Below are 18,995 nucleotides of genomic sequence, written 5' to 3' on the forward strand. Positions count from 1 at the left end.
CTCTGTTCAAAGTTCGTTTATTTGACTGTTGAAAAAACATCTCGGGAGCTGTGAAACTTTTGATATTATTAATTACTAAATATCTGAGATAGATACTTGTAAAAGTGTATATATTTATACTGTTTTTAAGAGTTCCTTTTCGTGTCGATTTTGCAAAAATGCTTGTTTTGCACCTTTTTAAAGTTTTTAGGCTAGTAATTAATGTTTTTTGATTATCTACTTGAAGCAATACCTCCTACTTATAGACAGTGTTTCGATTTTAAATAGTTTCTTAGCTACCTATAGTGATACATTTTATAAAAATAACTAATCACGAATATGATGAAATAAACCTTCAATAAATTCAAAATTAATAGTAAATGTCAATGAAGTAATACTTGAATAATTTAGAGGTAGATAAAGATTTAATTATTTACTACTTTTATTTATCTGTTGAGCTACTTATCTTTTGAAATGTATTAAAAATTAGATTATCATGTTGAACTATAGAAAATTCATGATTAGTCAAATTCGTTCTAATCTATTGATTTAATTATAGTCCGATAGGCCTCTATAGTTATAGTTTTTTAGTGGAAGGTCAATAGTTCATAACTTTTGTATTAGGTAGTCATTTTAGCCGGAGAAAGCTTCCTTGTTTTCTTAATGTTAAATAACTTCCAGAATGGATCTCCTTTTCTAATCTGTTATGTTTGTTAAGCTCCTGTATAACAATTCTAAATTCTTATAGAAATTAGCATCACTGTTATCCATTTATTTATTTGTCTTGATACTGTAATAAAATTTTGGTTTTTTAAATTTGTTTTTTGTCGAAGTCTGTCAATATACTCTGCTGTGTTGTGGAACCATCTTTTCTACTATTAATCCAAAACTTGAATTAAAAACACTTTTGAAGTGGAATCACATTCTTGTTAGCAGTGATGAAGTATTTATCTGTTGTTGGTCATCTTCAGGCTCAAGTCTGAAGTTTGAGTTTGTATCTGACAAACAACAGGTCATAACAGACCAACAACAATGTGAGTGTTTTTTAATTCAAAATATACATTGCGTTTCACCCCATCAACTTTTGTCATTGAAATATATATTAGCACTTCCAATTTTTTAAGAAGTGAAAATAATAATTTTAATTTCATAAAATACATTCATAATAATTTATTTATTTACTATATTTAAGCTGGACGGTACAGAAGAATCACCGCCAAAACTTCTGCCCTCCCCCCCCCCCCCCGAAAAGCCAGTACCGTACAAAAACTTCTGCCTACCTGAGAGCACTGATACGTCATTATTTTTGGGGATAAGAATTGGCGTGTTCGGAATTTGTTCCAGCAAAAAGTACTGTGTACCTATATTTTGTCAGTTACTGAGCAAACAATGTGGCTTGCGCTACTTCTAACAGCGCGTTTATTTCCTGGTGAAATCCACTCTTAGAGTTGAGTTATAATTAATCAAGAAAATTAATACCGTATTCATCTGGTTTATTGTTCAGGTTTGAATATTGTTCTGGTTTATTGCAATTTTATTGTTTATATAAAGTGCTCAAAAAACGCCTGTAGTTTTTAATGATCAACCGCAATACGAAAAGGAATTATTTTTATGAATGCGCTTACATTTTCATCAATAAATTGTAAATATCTACAAGATTTCTATTAAAATATTTTTTTTTCAAAATTTGAGTTACTGACAGACTGTACATGCATTTGTCGAAAATGCTGTATTGTGACAGACTGTACATTATACTGTTTTAAAATGATGCAAATCACGCAGAAATCTATATGTTTGTTTGTTTTTAAAGCTTCCCAGAGACTCTAATCAGAGTATAGGAATTGTCAAAAATGTATAATACATACAGTATTACAAAAGAAGAAGAAACAAATCACACAAAGGAACCCTCTCTATACACAAACTCTTCTGTGGTATAGAATACTCCAAGCATCAAAAAACTTTTTAATTCCTTCTCAAAAACATCGACATCTTCACAATTTTTCAAGTGAGTAGGAAGCTTTCTAATAAATTTAAGGCCCATATATATGTAGGTTTTTTCTCAAAAAGAGCTGTTCTGTGATACAGTGAAGCATAGTCTCCTCTATTTCTAGTATTGTATCCATGCGAATCAGCATTTCTAGTCATTGTCTGTCTTCTAACATGCATAATCACCTCATAGATATAAATAGAGGGAACGGTTAGTATGCCTAATTCTTTAAAGTGGTTCCTACAGGACTCTAAAGGCATAATACCTTTGTTCGCTCTAACAGCTTTTTTTGGAGCTTGAACACCCTCTCCAAATTCTGGCACGACCCACCCCACACAATAATGGCATAGCGGATGTGTGACATTATGAGTGAGTGGTAGACTGCCATTGTGAGTTTGGTATCATTCAATCTTCTTATTTGTCGGAGTGCAAAGACTCCAGATGCAATCCTCCCAGTATCCTGATTAGTATAGAAATCCCAAGAGAGATGCTGATCCAGAGCAACCCCTAGGAATTTCACGAAATGAGGCTGGTTAACATTTTTTTCATTTATCTGTACATTAATAAGTTGATCTATCCTGGAATTATTTCTATGTTTAAATAGTAAAAAATGGGATTTTGATTCATTAATTCCTAATTTGAGTTGAGAGAGGTACTGGGCTATGGCATTAATGTTCAAGAAAAATTCTATTTCTAACACACTTGCATCCTGAGAGCTGCAAATGTATGATGTGTCATCGGCATACATTAAAACTCTACTCGAATATGAAACTTATTCGGTCTAAACTGAAAAAAATGACAAAATTGGAAAAATCAAGCTTGACTAATAAATTTAACGTTTCCTGAAAGAATATACTATACACTTTAAAAATTGCGCTCAAGATTGGACTCGATAATCGATGTCACTAAAAGCATAATATATCGATCAGTTGAAAGTCGACTTGATTTTCCTAATATATCGAACAATTGAAAGTCGACTTGCTTTTCTTTTTCCTCTTTCGATCTTTCCGTCATCTGACTTCTATTTCACGCTGGAAGGTTATTGATGTTATTGGAATGGTTGTATTTGCAAATATTCTTTATCAACGCATGATTTCTTCAGAACAACATTAATATGATTCCTCAAAAGGATTCATATCCATTGAATTACAGGTTTGTATTTTTATTTTGAAGCTCTATGGTTCTGCATTCACGTTGCTTTTTTCCTATTCAAACTTAACCTAACATTTCATGTGTATTTTGAAGATGTCAATACATTCACAACATGTTTGAATACAATTTTATTTATTTAAGTTTCAATAAATTAATTAATTAAATGTTTGATTTGCAGTATAATTATATGTTACAACTTGATAAACTTCAATTTTATTAAATAAACAAGTTATGTTGAACTGAGCAATGTGGTTCAACTGTTTACTCATAATAATAGGGTTTTTTTTAATAAAAATGAAGTATTTGATAGTTGATAAATAATCTATTTATGTCTAATAACTCTAAAACTACGCGATTTTGATACTGTATTCTTCAAACTTGTGTTGTCAGAAATTAATTGTTCTTTTTACGTTGATCTAAAAATATTGACAATTTTTTCAAGTTAATAATTGAATAAATGTTATGGAATAGGCATTCTTTATAAAATCTATGTAAATATGGGCTATGTAAATATGGGCTTATTTAAAAATCACATCTCTCAGCATACATGGCCATAATTTATGGGCCTATCCACCTTTTATCTACATAAATACAAGCGAAATAGCACTGATTCATTTACTCACTCTATTATGATAATTAACAGAATCAAAGATTTACATGACCAAATGTACCGTACGTATAAATTAGGCAGATGTGTTTCCAAAGATACGCTCAAAATCTGCGATTTTCTTAGATTTGGTATAGTTGTTCAAATAAGGCCGTGTTAAACGAGCGCTTATTCTTCGGTGTTAGTAGCTTGGGGTTAGGCTGGGCCTGGGCAATGGGAAATCTACTGTGCAATCTATTCGAGCGGCATCAATGCCTGCGAGTCTGCTGCTAGCTAGACACAACTGCCGGCTAATATCATTACTAAATCTCCTATTGATTATGACCTTTGAGAATTTTTGGAATGTACAAGATATGTAGATAGTTTTGGATTAATTATTGTTTTTTATTTCAGAATTTGGATTAATTATTGTTTTTTATTTCAGAAATTACAATCATCTCTTCAATCAAACATGCTGTGTACTCTAAAGAAATTGCATACCACTAACCTCAACTACAATCGATGTCTGATTCTCTATTCAGCTGCTAGACAGGTAGGTACAATATTTTGAATTACTTACAATTTTCGTTTGCATTTTGTTATAGTATTTACATTTTTCTCATCTCAGAATAATGAATTGAAAAATTTACTAATAGAAACGTTGGATTGTGAACTCCTCTAATATAAAAAATATAAATTAGTTGAATCCAATATCGTGATCAATTACCAGGCTTTACTGAATCATATTTTGAAACAATTGATCATAAAGGAATTTTCATACTTTGCATAGCATATCTGTAGAGAGGTCCACGCTATAATGGCAGTATTTGATTAACTTTGATGCTGCTATCCTTGTCTATCATTCGAAAAGGTGATAGCATTATCCTCATCTAACTGCAATTTCGCCAGATAGTTTTTTTAACACTATATAAATAGAATAATTCAACGAAATATAATCTTGTACAATTAGCCTATTATTTATTAATTGGAAAAAATATTTTCTTGAATAAAATATAATTGATTACTCTAAAGAAGAATGAACAGTTCTTGATTTTACATCAGATACCGGTATCAGATATCTTCTATAGAAGGCAGTTGCAAGGCAGAGAATCGGCAACGTTGTTCTCCTATCTTTCTCCACTGCCATTATAACGTGGACCTCAGTATAGGAGTCATTATCTTCGGAAAACGTAGCCAATGTACGTATCTTTTAATTTAACAAATAGGACGGCTATGCCGAAGACGTATTTCTCATCATAGTAACTATCTAATTCACCAAATATACAGTATGTAGGTACTATTAGTGTAATTCACGTATGTTGGCAATTACAGGCAGCCGCGAAACCGGTGACCCTAGAGAAGGAGTCGATCAAAAATGTCAAGAGCCGACCAGTGCAGAGGCAGGGCCTGTGTGAAACGGTGCCCAGCTCTGCAGCACTGGGGTCCACTGGACCCCCGGGGTCCCCTGGATCGGAGGAAGCGGACCTGTTGACCACTCCGCCCCGCCCCGCCGCCGTATGGCAGGAGGCCCACCTCGATCTACGCTCTTTGCCGCAGCAGTATATGAAACTATCGAAAGTGCGTCTCAGTGGTGAGTTGAAACATACAGCATTTATCGTGGGATAGGGTGGACTTGATTATCATTTCATTTCAAATTGCCACCTACATCACTAGGACTAGGGGCACGTCATCAATGGGTAGGTTGAATAAGAGCTAGCAATTAGCATTTCTAAGTAGGCCTAATATTCAAGGAACGGTTGATTGAAATTGGCTATCACTAACTAGGTCTAGGTAAAACTAGTCCTGGTTTAGCATGTTGGAATTCTTGTCTGAAGTTATTGTATAATAATTAGACTCTTATGTACTTTATAATTATTAACTTATCACTCTAATATTGTTAAGCTGTATGATTTTTCTCATAATTTGTAAATATTGTGAATTGGATTGAATAAAATTTGAATTTGAACTAGAAATATTCCAGTCACAACCGCTCAATGCATGTAGACAAAAATAGACGTTGCAACAGCTGCTAGACCTAGTATTTGTTTAAAGGGTACGATCACATTGGATGCAATGTACGTATGTGCAAGTGCACGTCAGATCACACGACACCAACTTTAACACAAACCTGTATTATAAACTAAACCATTATATAAATTCTATACGAAGACTTTGAAGTGTTTTTTTTAAACTTGAGATGAATAGTAACTCAAGCCTCTTCCTCCTCCTCCTCCACCTCCTCAACCCACAATCCCTCCTCCTCTTCCTCCTCCGCCACCTACTCCTCCTCCTCCTCACCATATCCTCCTCCTACTTCTGCTCCTGCTCCTCCTCCCTTCCTCCTCTTCCATCTACTACTCCTCCTCCTCCTCCTCCATGACCTCATCCCCACCTACTCAACCCTCCACCCCTCCTCCTCCTCCTTCACCTCCTCATCTACTCCTCCTCCTCCACACCCTACACTTCCTCCTCCTCCTCCACCTTCTCCTATTCCTCCTCCTCCTTCTTCTTATCCACCTACTCCTCCTCCTCCACCTACTCCTCCTACTCCTCCACCACCTCCTCCAACTCCTTCTCCTCCTCCCACTTCTCCTTCTCCACAATAATAATAATAATCAAGAATCCTGGTTATCAAGTGAAGAGTGAATAACTATATCTATTACATTGCTATAGAGTAAATAAGATAATTATTATCCATTAAAAAATCTTCCTTGTTTTTGAGTATTTTTGAGAATTGACCTCGCACACATTTAATTTGAGGGTGCTGAATCCGAATCTGAAATCGCGAATTCTCTATCTTCATTTTGAAGCGATTTAGGTTTTGATGGATAGATGAGACAAAATCGTTTCCTAGAAAAATTGACGCAAACCTGGCTGAGATTGATCGAAGAAAGCACAAACCTTCAAACCTCAGAAATCTACAACGATCTCCCGTCTACACGACGCAAACTTGGCGCAAACCTGGCAGGGTTGCGCTAATATCGTTGTCGTGTAGACCGGGCAATAGAAACATGTTGTGACCTGCCTGTAGCTGCTCACATTGAACGCCACCAGCAAGTGCAGGCTTTCAGTGAGAGTGTTCCTATGGCTCTTTCCAGATTCTGTGCGGTTGGTCATGCATGAATGATCTACATACAATGTGATCATACCCTAAGAATTTTCCGGAACAGGCTTATTCTTGAACAGGACTCACTGTGATTTTAGGTAATGAATAAGTTACAGAAGACTGTCCAGGAGTCTTTCAAACCCCTTTTTCTAAGCTCTGGTATTTCTATTACCCTGATATTTCTTGGCATGAGATAATAAAAAATACACCCCTGAGCACGTGACTGGCTTTTTGCAGCCTATTAAATTGGAATGTCAACTTCAAGCCAGTCGTTCCACATAGTTCTGTTAATTCATGATATTACTTCCACAAAATTCTTTGAAAAGTAGACTTTATTTCAAGTTAGTATATTATATTATTGTACAATCCTTCAATCTGCATAACTAAAGAAGTCCAAGGCTTTGATCACATTATATGCGTATATGTGCAAGTGCAAGCTTGGTTACGCACGACCAAGCGTGCAAATGAAAAACAAATCTGGGAAGAGCAATAGGAACACTCACACTGAAAGCTAGCTGCGTTCAGTATGAGCATGGAAGTCACAACGTGTTTCGATGGCACTTTTAAAATTTTGTTTTTCGGCTCATGCATATGATAGGGCGTGAACTTCAACATATATTTATTATATAGAGTGTTTCAGAAAAACGGGAAATTTTGAAAGTTGAATAATTTCAAGAAAAACAAATCTTTAAATAAAGTTCTTCATATCATTCAATAGTAAAAATAATGCTATTTTAGATTAAATAATACCGTAACATTTATTTTTTGAAGATGACATCTTGCAGATGTGTTCCTTTTTTACGCAAACATTCCTGTAGTCTCTTCATCACATTGTCCATGGTTTGACGTAACCTTACAACTGGAATTTGAAATCGCTTCTCGAATCTTGGCTTTCAATTCTTCCGTTTTCAAATGAAGCGATTTCAAATTCTAGTTGTAATGTTACGTCAAACCATGCATGGACTGTGATGAAGAGACTACAGGAATGTTTGCGTAGAAAAGGAACATACCTGCAAGATGTCATCTTCAAAAAATAGATGTCACGGTATTATTTATTCTAAAATGGCATTATGTTTACTATTAAATGATATGAAAAACTTCATTTAAAGATTTGTTTTACTTGAAATTATTTAACTTTCAAAATTTCCCGTTTCTCTGAAACACCCTGTACATATTCAATTTGATCACACCTTAATTTATTTATTCAGTAATACCAGGTCACTCCCATGTTATCGTATGGGAACGTTAAATCTTCGGTCCCGGCTGAAGTATGACAGTCGTCAGGCCCATTGACCGTTTGAATAATATATTCTGGCGAGGTGGGACCTTCCCGCAAGGTACTCCTCACCAACAAAAGCCATACTAATTTACTTTTTATTTATTCAATGATACAGAATACACAATTTATTATTTTTTCAAGGGCAACTCTTTACGAGTATTTTAAGCCCAGGTGATAATGATGAAGGGATGAATGACAATGCCACCCAAACGCTTCCGTTTGTAAGGATGAATGAATGAGAGATGATGAAGTGAAACCTATTAATCAATTAATCAAAATGATTGGGGAATTACCAACAGGTACAGCCCAAAATGGTTCTTCCCCCAAATTTCGATTCATACACTAGTCCAAAAAGTAGGTTATTATTCATTCGTTTTTGGTTTTGAATTTCAGTTTTTTAATGTGAAGGTTTGTTGTTTAGCACTGGTAGTGATGACGTCTATGGCCGGCTACGCAATGGCGCCGGCCGCGTTCGACCCGATGACGTTTGCGTTGACGTCGGTGGGCACCGGCCTGCTCTCCTGCTCGGCCAACGCTGTCAACCAATACCACGAGGTGCCCTTCGACGCGCAGATGGCGCGCACGCGCAACCGGCTCCTCGTCTGCGGCAATATCACGTCAGTACTTGTCATGAAATTACATAATATTTACATATGGTTGATGTACGATCTGAAATGGTTTAATCTTTAAGAAATGTTGACAGTTTAAGGGCCATTTGCACAGTATAGATTGCTAAACTCGATTAAGTTAATCCAGTTCAAGTTAATCTGAAAGTTTAAACTTGAATCTGTTTTCTCAGTGCATTTACTAATTCAGTTTAGCGTTAAGTTGGTAATTGAATGACATCGTTTATAATATAAAAGTCAGTTTATAATAGGAAGGCTGATTTTTACAGGAAATTTGTTATTTGTTTACAAAACATCAGTAAATTGAGGTTATGTAGCTACTATTCCCTCGTTCAAAATCCACAGAGCTGTAATCTGTACAGTAATAAAAGTGAAAATTGTCTTATTGTCTATCAAGTGGTTTATTTAATCAAAAACTAAATTGACACTTGTTTTACTCAAGCAAAACCGTTGAAAAAATTCGGTATCATCCCAGAAATTTAAATGATTCGTTTTTCGCCCAATTTTTCCCAGTTCCAAAATATCTTCGCAGTCATCTTTATCAATCGCATTAAAAACTTCTATCAATTCCTCCATTATAATTATTTTTACATTCAAATAATGAATGATTCATCATAACCCAAATAATTATTATCGTCTACAGAAGCATTAAAAACAACCGTCGAAAAATGATTTACTATTAGCTGTTTCCCCATCAAATCTTACAGATGTCGAGTTAATCCAAATTATTTGGTTTAAACCTCCTGTTTTGAAGGTTTAAACTTTCCCAGAGTTTAAACTCAATACAGAGTTTAAACTGATACTGTGCAAACGGAATTTTAGCTTAAACTTACACTGTGCAAACGGCCCTAAATGTCAACAATGTTGAACTAAGAGAATCTCACTGTAGTGAGGTCCACGCTATAATATCAGTACAATTATACCACAAAATGAGTGGTTGATTATATGGCATAAAATGAGTAAACATTCCAATAACAACCAATCTTAGGGCCAGTTTACGAGCTCGGGATCTATAAGCTCTGGATTTACAGAGTCCAGGGCTATAATAAGCGCTCGGGTCTAAATCGACTTTCTGAGTCACGATATTATCTTCTAAACTCTGGGGTCTATTAAGTTCTCGACTTATTTCAGTCCAGGACTTGAACGTAGTAAACATGAGGGAAATTCACACTATTTTGCTGTTGTATTGTTGGCATTATAGCGAAACGAAAACAGCTGATTGCAGCGGGATACTTCTAAATGAGCATGTTTTCCAAACTATTTTGTAATAGTACTTTAAGTAACAAGTCCGGTAACGATAATTTACCGCATAAGTATGATTGTTTCTGCCCGAAACGTAGTTGAGGGCAGAATATCATACAAATGCGGAAAATACGTTACCGTACAAGTTACGTACAATTATTTTGTGATAATAAGTTTCGATTTCTTTGTAGGCCTATTCAAAGCAAAACCTAACCTTTTGAAAGATGGATGAATAAATATTTCATTTCACTTTATGCTATTATTGATAATTGATCCTAACCAATGATTTTGGAATAAAAATTTCAATAGGCTATTGAGTTTGAAAACGTATTATTTTGTTTTGAAAAAACTGGAATAATAATAATTTATTATTGTTATATTAATATGTTGAATATGACATTGATTAATAACATTCAGATGGGAATATAAATTCCAAAACAATCCTTGTATTATTTTTCTTGAACATTTTTAGGTTATGTAACAGTCGTAAAATAAGGTTAGTTTTTACGCATAATTCTTGACAATTTTAAACTTGCAAACTATAAATTATGAATTTAGATGGACTAATCCAAATAATTTAGGTATTCCATGACATCTATTTGCCTTTTCATCTACTCCAAAACAATAACTGAATTGTGTTTGCTCAGTTAAGTCTAGAACTTAAATTTAAACCCTACTCCAGTCGAGGGTTTAAAATCACGCTGTTTTAAGTTCTGGACTTAACGATTTTTTTATAAATCCTCGACTCAGAAAGAGGCAATAATCTAATTCAAGTCCTGGACTTATAAACCCTTCACTCAGAAAGCGAAATTATAAACTCCCTCCAGGGTCTAACGTGATCTCTAAACTCCAGAGTCTATTCAAGTCCTCGACTACGTTTACGCTATGACTCGAAAAGCCAATTTTCTGACTCCAGAGTTTAAAGCCAGTTAAAGTCTAGAACTTAGCTAAATCCCGAGCTCGGAAACCGGCCCTTATTCTCTTTCTACCTGTACTTCAAAAATGCTTGAAAATAATAACATTTCCTCATAAGGAATTCTAAGGCCCGGTTGTATAAAAGCCGGTTACATTTTAATCGTGATTAATTTCACGAGAATTAATCAGAGACGGCTTCTCTGATTGGTTCTTGTGGAATATTAATCACAATTGAAATTTAACCATCTTTTGTACAACCGGCACTAACAAAACAGTTTAACAATGTTGCCAGAACTAATTGAATCTCTAAAATCATTACATTATTATGTTATATTCATGAATTAGAATTGTTTTATAGTAATAAGTGTGTGTGGTTTGCAGACCGTTGCACGCGCTCGGATTCGCAGCCGTTTGCGGGACAGCGGGAGCTTCGCTGCTGTACTACGGCGTGAACGGACTGACAATGTCGCTGGGTCTCACCAACCTCGTGCTCTACACACTCATCTACACCCCACTGAAGCGAGTCAGCATCCTGAACACGTGGGTTGGCTCGGTGGTGGGGGCGTTGCCGCCCCTCATGGGGTGGGCCGGCTGCACTGGGGGCAGCCTGGAGGCGGGTGCTTGGGTGTTGGCCGGGGTGCTCTATGCCTGGCAGTTCCCGCACTTCAACGCGTTGTCGTGGAACTTGCGGCCTGAGTACTCGCGTGCTGGCTACCGCATGATGTCGGTCACCAATCCAGGTAGGTCGTCGATTATTCTCACCAAATATAAATTACATCAACTTTATATTACTAAATTTTAGAAATTAGTTGAAATTATTGAGTGTTTTTAACTAAATTTGAATTTGAAATGTGTAATATAAAACATTCGCTCTGTATCTTTCAGTTTTTTCTTCTGTATTGTTTGTTTTTTTTGGGAATAAAATAGATTTAATACAAATTGGGATGATGTGATTGAGCTAACATCATCCATGTCGTGATCAGTAGAAGCCTTCTCAATTTTGATAGCCTCTACATAAGAGTGCTACGAAACCTTCTGTGTTCCTGAAGCACCCATTTCAGATTGAGGAACCTGCCCTGATGGGGCAGATCCCGATGGGTTTGAAGGCAAGGCAACTTCTGGAGTTGCCTTGGGGTTTGGTTTGTTCATGTGGTTCCCACGAACAGCTAGGGAAGTGGAGTCAACCCTGACAGAGCCCCGCATGTCCAGGCAAGACTGAATACTACAGGAGGGCGCCTGGTATCTTGCAGGCACCGTTAGAGACACCATATAAAAGCACCACCCATCAGCACCGTCCACATCACACCTTGGGTTGGCCTAAAAAGAGGTAAGAATATGGAAGGCCTACAGATAGAAAAATAAAGAAATAATGACACAAAGCCAAGTCAATGAAAAAAGTGTTATTCTAGAAATGTAAAGTTCCAAAGCATATTAAGAAGGAGAAGAAGGGTTTTGGAAAGGGGGTCCCTTTTAGTCGCCTCCTACGACAAGCAGGGATACTGTGGGTGTATTCTGGTTTTCAACAAATACTTGAGTATGATGTTCGACTCAAAGCTCCCCCAACCCACAGGGGGCTACATCTACATGTTGGTTCAGTCGCTGGCCCAGCCTGCAATGTGACCAGTGCCCAACGAAGGCCAACGTTGTTAAACCACCCATTTACACACTGGTGCTGGTCGACATTGGCCTTCATTGGGCCAACATGTTGAGGCGGCATTAAGTAAACACAGAGATAACCTATTGTTTGGTAGGTTTTACAATTTATAAACATTTGGGAGAATGATTTTGGGGTAAGGTGGTGTTAGGACAGATCATTTGACGGACATGTGTAGCATGATTTAATCGGTTGTCATCCGTGATCGGATCGGAACGCTGAAGACACACCTGTGATGCAGCATTCCGATCCCTCTCCGATCATACAGGTAAACGACTGAATGAAAGTGATATAGGCAACGATCTTGAATGCGGCAAGCCTCACCTGTCCGTCATATGACCTGTTTTACCACCACCCCACAATCCCAATGAAAAATCGGACATGAGATGGATCGGAACACTGCATGACAGTTGTAGTTATTATTATCGTAATGGTTTGTGAATTTATGAATAAGCATGAGCTGTTGACAGGCAATACTTAAGGTCTCTTCACATTATGCTACATTACTCTGAAATACGCCTTCGGAAGATGTAGCTGTCCTGTGTCCCAACATTGGAAGCTACGCTACTCAGATGTTAGCCTACAGTCCGGGTCCTGTAGCTTTGCCTATCGGCGAATGGTCACTAGACTACAATACTACTCGTTCAAAAACATTGAACATTTTTGAAAATGTATCTTTCCATAAGCAACCGATTCTCTTTTGTATCTTCTCAAAAGCAACGTGTTGCATCCGAAAAGATACACAAGGAGCTTTTTGGAGTTGCGTCGTTTTAGCACAACACAGGCTATCAGCTGACATTCGTTCAACAAGCTCTTTCCATTGTTGGTGATGTGCTGCAACCATAGAGAAACGATAACATAAGTAGATATCCGATGGTATAGGGCGTTTATGTCGCAACTTTTACTGTTATCTCAAGCCGATCACTGTCGATTATTGTAGATTTTTACTGTTTTGGCCGGGTGAGAGTGTTTGAACGGCACAATAAGAGAGACTATCAGCATCACACAGGTTCACGGGAAAAAACTACGTGGACTATCGGCTTGAGATAACAGTAAAAGTTGCGACATAAACGCCCTATACCATGGGATATCTACTTCACGCTATTGTTTCTCTATGGTTGCAACTCTCTCATTCATGAAGTATCTCTGTGTATAGGGAGCTTCCTCCAAGGAAGCACTGAAGGGAACCTTCTCCATCTAGGGATCTAGGGTCTCGAAGCCTGATGTTTTTGCAAAGCCGTGAATATAACCCCGCAAACCATACCATGCCTATATGCCGTTTGATAGACACGGAGGCAAAGCTAAGGGACGCGTATCGCAGCTTGAATTTATCATTGGGAGATAGTACGTGTTTCAGCGTAGCTAAGTTTGACGAAACCCTTATGGTGAATATAAATGAAAGCTTGAATAAAGCTCAGTCTTTGAATTCTACACTGGTGGCTAATAGAATAGAGTAACAATAGCATAAGTAGATATCCCATGGTATAGAGTGTTTATGTCGCAACTTTTACTGTTATCTCAAGTCGATTAATGTCGATTTTTACTTTCCTTACCTATGGTCTTTCCTTGCCCTATTACCATAGGTAAGGAAAGTATTGCTTTCCGAAAAAAATTAAGGTACCCCAATTTCTAAATTTCTATACGTTTCAAGGTCCCCTGAGTCCGAAAAAGTGGTTGTTGGGTATTGGTCCGTATGTGTGTGTGTGTGTATGAGTGTATGTGCGTCCGTGTACACGATATCTCATCTCCCAATTAACGGAATGACTTGAAATTTGGAAAGTAAGGCCCTTACAATATAAGGATCCGACTCGAACAATTTCGATCAAATGCGATTCAAGATGGCGGCTAAAATGGCGAAAATGTTGTCAAAAACAGGGTTTTTCGCGATTTTCTCGAAAACGGCTCCAACGATTTCGATTACCTGGAATAGTCATTGATAAGCTCTATCAACTGCCACAAGTCTCATATCTGTAAAAATTTCAGGAGCACTGCACCATCTATGCAAAGTTTGATTTTAGATTTCCAGTTATCAGGCTTCAGATACAATTTAAACAAAAAATTTCAATTGGAAAAGATTGAGCATGAAAATCTCTACAATTAATGTTTAGTAACATTTCCACCTAAAATTGAAAATAAGCTTGAAATCCGAGAAAATGTGATTATTAAATTGCAAACTGTTGGTTCTATTAAATCATTCACTATGAAGAGATAGCAGACCTCGTGTGTTTCCAGCGTTATTGATCTATCACCAGCTGTCTCATATCTTTGAGTAGTAGACTTGAGATGCGCGAGCACACTAGCGTCAGGTGATCAATTTTCATAACGGCAAGGAAAGTTGTGTGAGTGCACCACACCAGATTTTTTTTACTGTTTTGACCGGGTAAGAGTGTATGAACGGCACAATATGAGAGACTACCAGCGTCATAAACCTTCACGGGTAAGAACTACGTGGACTATCGGCTTGAGATAACAGTAAAAGTTGCGACATAAACGCCCTATACCATGGGATATCTACTTATGCTATTGTTTATCTATGCTAATAGTGAATGAAAACTTGAATGATAAAAATCAGTCTTTGTGACATTACTATACTGTGACATAATTCCAGTTTTTTTCAAAAGTTGTATTTTGTTTTTCAGAGCTATGTCGCCGAACAGCCCTGAGATACACATTGGCGATAACAGCCCTGTCCTGCTCAGCTCCATTGGTTGACCTTACCAACACCTGGTTTGCTCTCCAATCTCTCCCACTCAACTTGTATTTCTCACATCTTGGTAAGTTATCAAAGTCTAGTCTCACATTTTCATCTGAAATCTCTGTTGTTCACTTACCTGGCGTGGGGGTTACCGTGATCAAGAAGGCGGTTCCCCCAGGGCGAGGCGTTGGTTGACCCCTGCGAATGCCCCAAATGTGGGCATCTCGGGCGCACAATTTTTGGTAAAATATATCTAATAATAATATCTGGTTTCCGATAAAATTTCAAGTTTGGTATACCCTTTACATTGGTATGGTGACTGATTTAAGTCTAATTATTTTTCGATATAATTATCGGCAACAATATTTTCTTCTCCTAAGGGTGTGATCACATTGAATGCGTATATGTACGTCGAATCGTACATGAGCCGAAAAACAAAATTTGAAAAATGCCTTTAAAAAAAACACGTTGACTTGCATGAAGGTGCTCACACTGAACGCTTAGTGTGAGTGTACCTGTTGCTCTTTCCAGATTTTGTTTCTCCTCTACACGCTTACTCATGTATAACCAAGCTTGCACTTGCACATATACACATTCAATCTGACCACACCCTTTGATAAACCTTGAAATTCTTGAATCGACCTTTTAATATGATGTTAAACGAGGTCATGTTTTTGAATAATTTACCAAATTGAGAATTTTAGTTTTAAATTGTTACACCTGCATAACCAGTTTTAAATTGTTGTCATGCATAACCAAGCTTGCACTTGCACATATACACTTTCAATCTGACTACACCCTTTGATAAACCTGAAAATTCTTGAGTCGACCTTTTAATGTGATGTTAAACGAGGTCATGTTTTTGAATAATTTACTAAATTGAAAATTTTAGTTTTAAATTGTTACACCCGGTTGCACAGTATTCTGTTAACTTCTAATCCCGATTAAATGTTATGAGAACAAATCAGAGAAAACTTATTTTCAAAAAAAACCTTCTTTGATTGGTTCTATTGGGATTTAATAATGATTAAAATTTGACAGGCTTTTGTGCTACCGGGCCTTATTAGTAGTTTCTTCTGTTCAAACTTTTGTCATATTCATGTCTCAGTTTTCATTAAGGTGCGAACGCTGATATTGATGATGATGATAAGTAGTGTTAATCATGCTTTCAAGTTTATGTTCAAAAGAATTCAAAGATAAAGTCAACATAATTATAGTATTTTTAATTTTATTTGTTCCAGCTTGGAGATTCTACAAGGATTCAGATAGTGCATCCTCAAGAAAGCTATTCAGATTTTCACTTATTCATTTACCTCTGCTGATGCTGCTTATGCTTGCCAATAAGCATAACTGGAGCAATTCAAAGTAAGTGACAACATTTTCTTATCATAATCCTTCTCAACTTCCTATTATCTCTCTCTTCTATTATTCTCTTAATATTTGTACACAACCTCAGTCTTCAACCTCATTATTTTTCAACGTAAACCTGCTTGATTACGCGACTTTTATCATAGATGAATTAGAACTTCCAGATGAATTAGATGAATAGAATTAGATGAAATATGAATTAGATGAATTATGAATTAGGACTTTTATCATAGATGATTAAGAACTTCAATTCAATTATAATATTCAAAGATTGAATTGTTGCCTGGTAATTGAAGTCATAACAGAAGTTGCTTGTAGCTTCTCAGTGGAATAGACGAATATGGAGAACCTCCTGACAATGAAACTGATCTGTAGTCGGTTCTGGGAGCCGAGAGACGATGTAAAACAAACATGCACCTGTGAAAGTGTATCTTGGAGCAGCAAGACCGATTCACAGTAATCAGAGAGTAGGAAATTAAAACTGAGCTGAATAATCACAGTACGTGATTCAGTGTAAACGAAAGCACTGTGAACCGGTATTTACGAGTCCAGCAATTAACAGCGGATATGAGTAATCACTTGAAGGCACACAAACAAAACACTCTGTTATTGTTGTTGACTCTCCTTTCGATTAATCGACTTACTTATAGTGAAATAAAAACACACACATATATCATCAAATTCTACACAGCTTTATTTGGTACAGGACCATGGTTTCGTGACCAGCCAAGTCACATTTTCAAGCTGACCAAACAAGCTGTGACCTGTGTGGTCACGAAACCATGGTCGTTTACCAAATAAAACTGTAGAATTTGATGATATATGGGTGTTTTTATTTTATTATGGAACGGTTCTACAACATTGACTGTGACTCAGTCGAATTACTTATAGTCTAGTGCAAATTCTAGTCATCTACTGTAGTCCAGTGACTACTTATCTAGTTGAAGTGATGTTTTTGTCTATTATTCAAGTAATTGGTTCAATAGCTCAAGTAATTGATAACAACTCAACAATTAAAAACATATATATCTCAGTGTCTTCAATAAATTGTAAATATCAGCATAGTTCAACGTTTGAGCTGCTAATGTAAGAAGATGGCAATTATTTGTAAGATGGTATTTTGTAAAAGATGGCAATGTTATTGTGTGAAATTTATTCGATGTGAGAATGTAAAAGGAAATTAATTTTCAGTACTGAATCAGAGACGACGCCCATCGAAACCAAGCCACAGCCACTTAGAGAACTGGACATCGTCGTGACCAGAAAAATTGTAGATAATGTACTTTGAATGTAGGTTGAATAGTGAGTGATTCGTCACTCGCAAATATGACATTTATTATTTGTAAATAGAATCTTTTTGTTAATTCTATGTTGATTTCTTGAAAACTTGAACCCCAAAAATAGTACTTTGTAGTACACCACAATAACCATCCTTATTCTAACTCTTATAATTATGTAATATAATTAATAATTTAAATTCAAATTCATCAATTTGAATCACTTTTCTTTAGTTTATGTATGATGTTTTTATTTATGGTATAAAAATAATTTATCTATTTTACAGTGCACATCAACTTATTAAAACTGTAATCAATAATTCCATGAAGTTTCAAGAAATTGTGTTATCTAATTTTGTTGATTGTATACTAATTGTTGTCTATTAGTATTATTTATTAGTAGTTGTGTACATAAAAATATGTGTAGCAAAACAACTTCTGATTGGAAGCAATTGAAAGACAAATGTGAGAATTTGTTTGAGAAGATTGAATTGTGTAAAAATGATTCTGGACTACTAACATCTTAGTAGTTCTGTCTTATGATCAAATTGATTATATTGAAAATATCTTCTCTGTAAATAAGTTATGGCAATTGAAATGTAAATTAATTGCATTAAATTAGGCTGTGCTTATTGATTCAGTTGAAGTTATGAATAAATGTTTGAGAAAATTGAGTTTGATGACGTTCATTGCACACATAATTACTACCTTTCAGACCAAGTTTTTTTTTGTAAAACTTCAGTAAGATTTCTAAACTTACAAAATTATTTATTCAAGATATTATTGGAATTGACTCACAGATAAAGATAGAATAAAACTTATTATATCTTGTCATGTAGAGTGCTTAAAAATTTCTTGTTTTCATATCCCAGATAGTTCAAAATGTAATACATAGGCCATTCAATTATTATTTCATGTTCTCAACATTAGTTATATTTTTTCTGTTAAGAATCGTGAAATATGGAATTAATGAAATACAAATTAATGATTCAACACACTTCTGTTAAGAATCGTGAAATATGGAATGCATATTAATGATTCAACACACTTTAAATATTAAAGTAGATTTTATTTGAAGTAAAATATTTACACACTAAGTAGTATAGTAACTTTGAATCATTTTTAAAAT

At 35.9% G+C, this 18,995-nt stretch overlaps 1 protein-coding gene and 1 pseudogene across 1 annotated transcript; both read left to right on the plus strand.

Moving 5' to 3' along the window:
- The first annotated feature begins 2,953 nt into the window (after window positions 1–2,953).
- LOC111051249 (protoheme IX farnesyltransferase, mitochondrial) lies at window positions 2,954–18,540 on the plus strand. The gene is made up of 8 exons (XM_022337747.2): window positions 2,954–3,118; window positions 4,150–4,257; window positions 5,037–5,295; window positions 8,511–8,706; window positions 11,254–11,612; window positions 15,166–15,300; window positions 16,463–16,586; window positions 17,781–18,540. Exons 2-8 carry the CDS (start codon window positions 4,177–4,179, stop codon window positions 17,875–17,877), a joined length of 1,251 nt encoding a protein of 416 aa, XP_022193439.2. The 5' UTR covers window positions 2,954–3,118; window positions 4,150–4,176; the 3' UTR covers window positions 17,878–18,540.
- LOC120353441 lies at window positions 15,350–15,488 on the plus strand (annotated as a pseudogene).
- Window positions 18,541–18,995: the final 455 nt, after the last annotated feature.

This window comes from Nilaparvata lugens, chromosome 10 (genome assembly GCF_014356525.2).
Source record: "Nilaparvata lugens isolate BPH chromosome 10, ASM1435652v1, whole genome shotgun sequence".
NCBI classification, from domain to species: domain Eukaryota; kingdom Metazoa; phylum Arthropoda; class Insecta; order Hemiptera; family Delphacidae; genus Nilaparvata; species Nilaparvata lugens.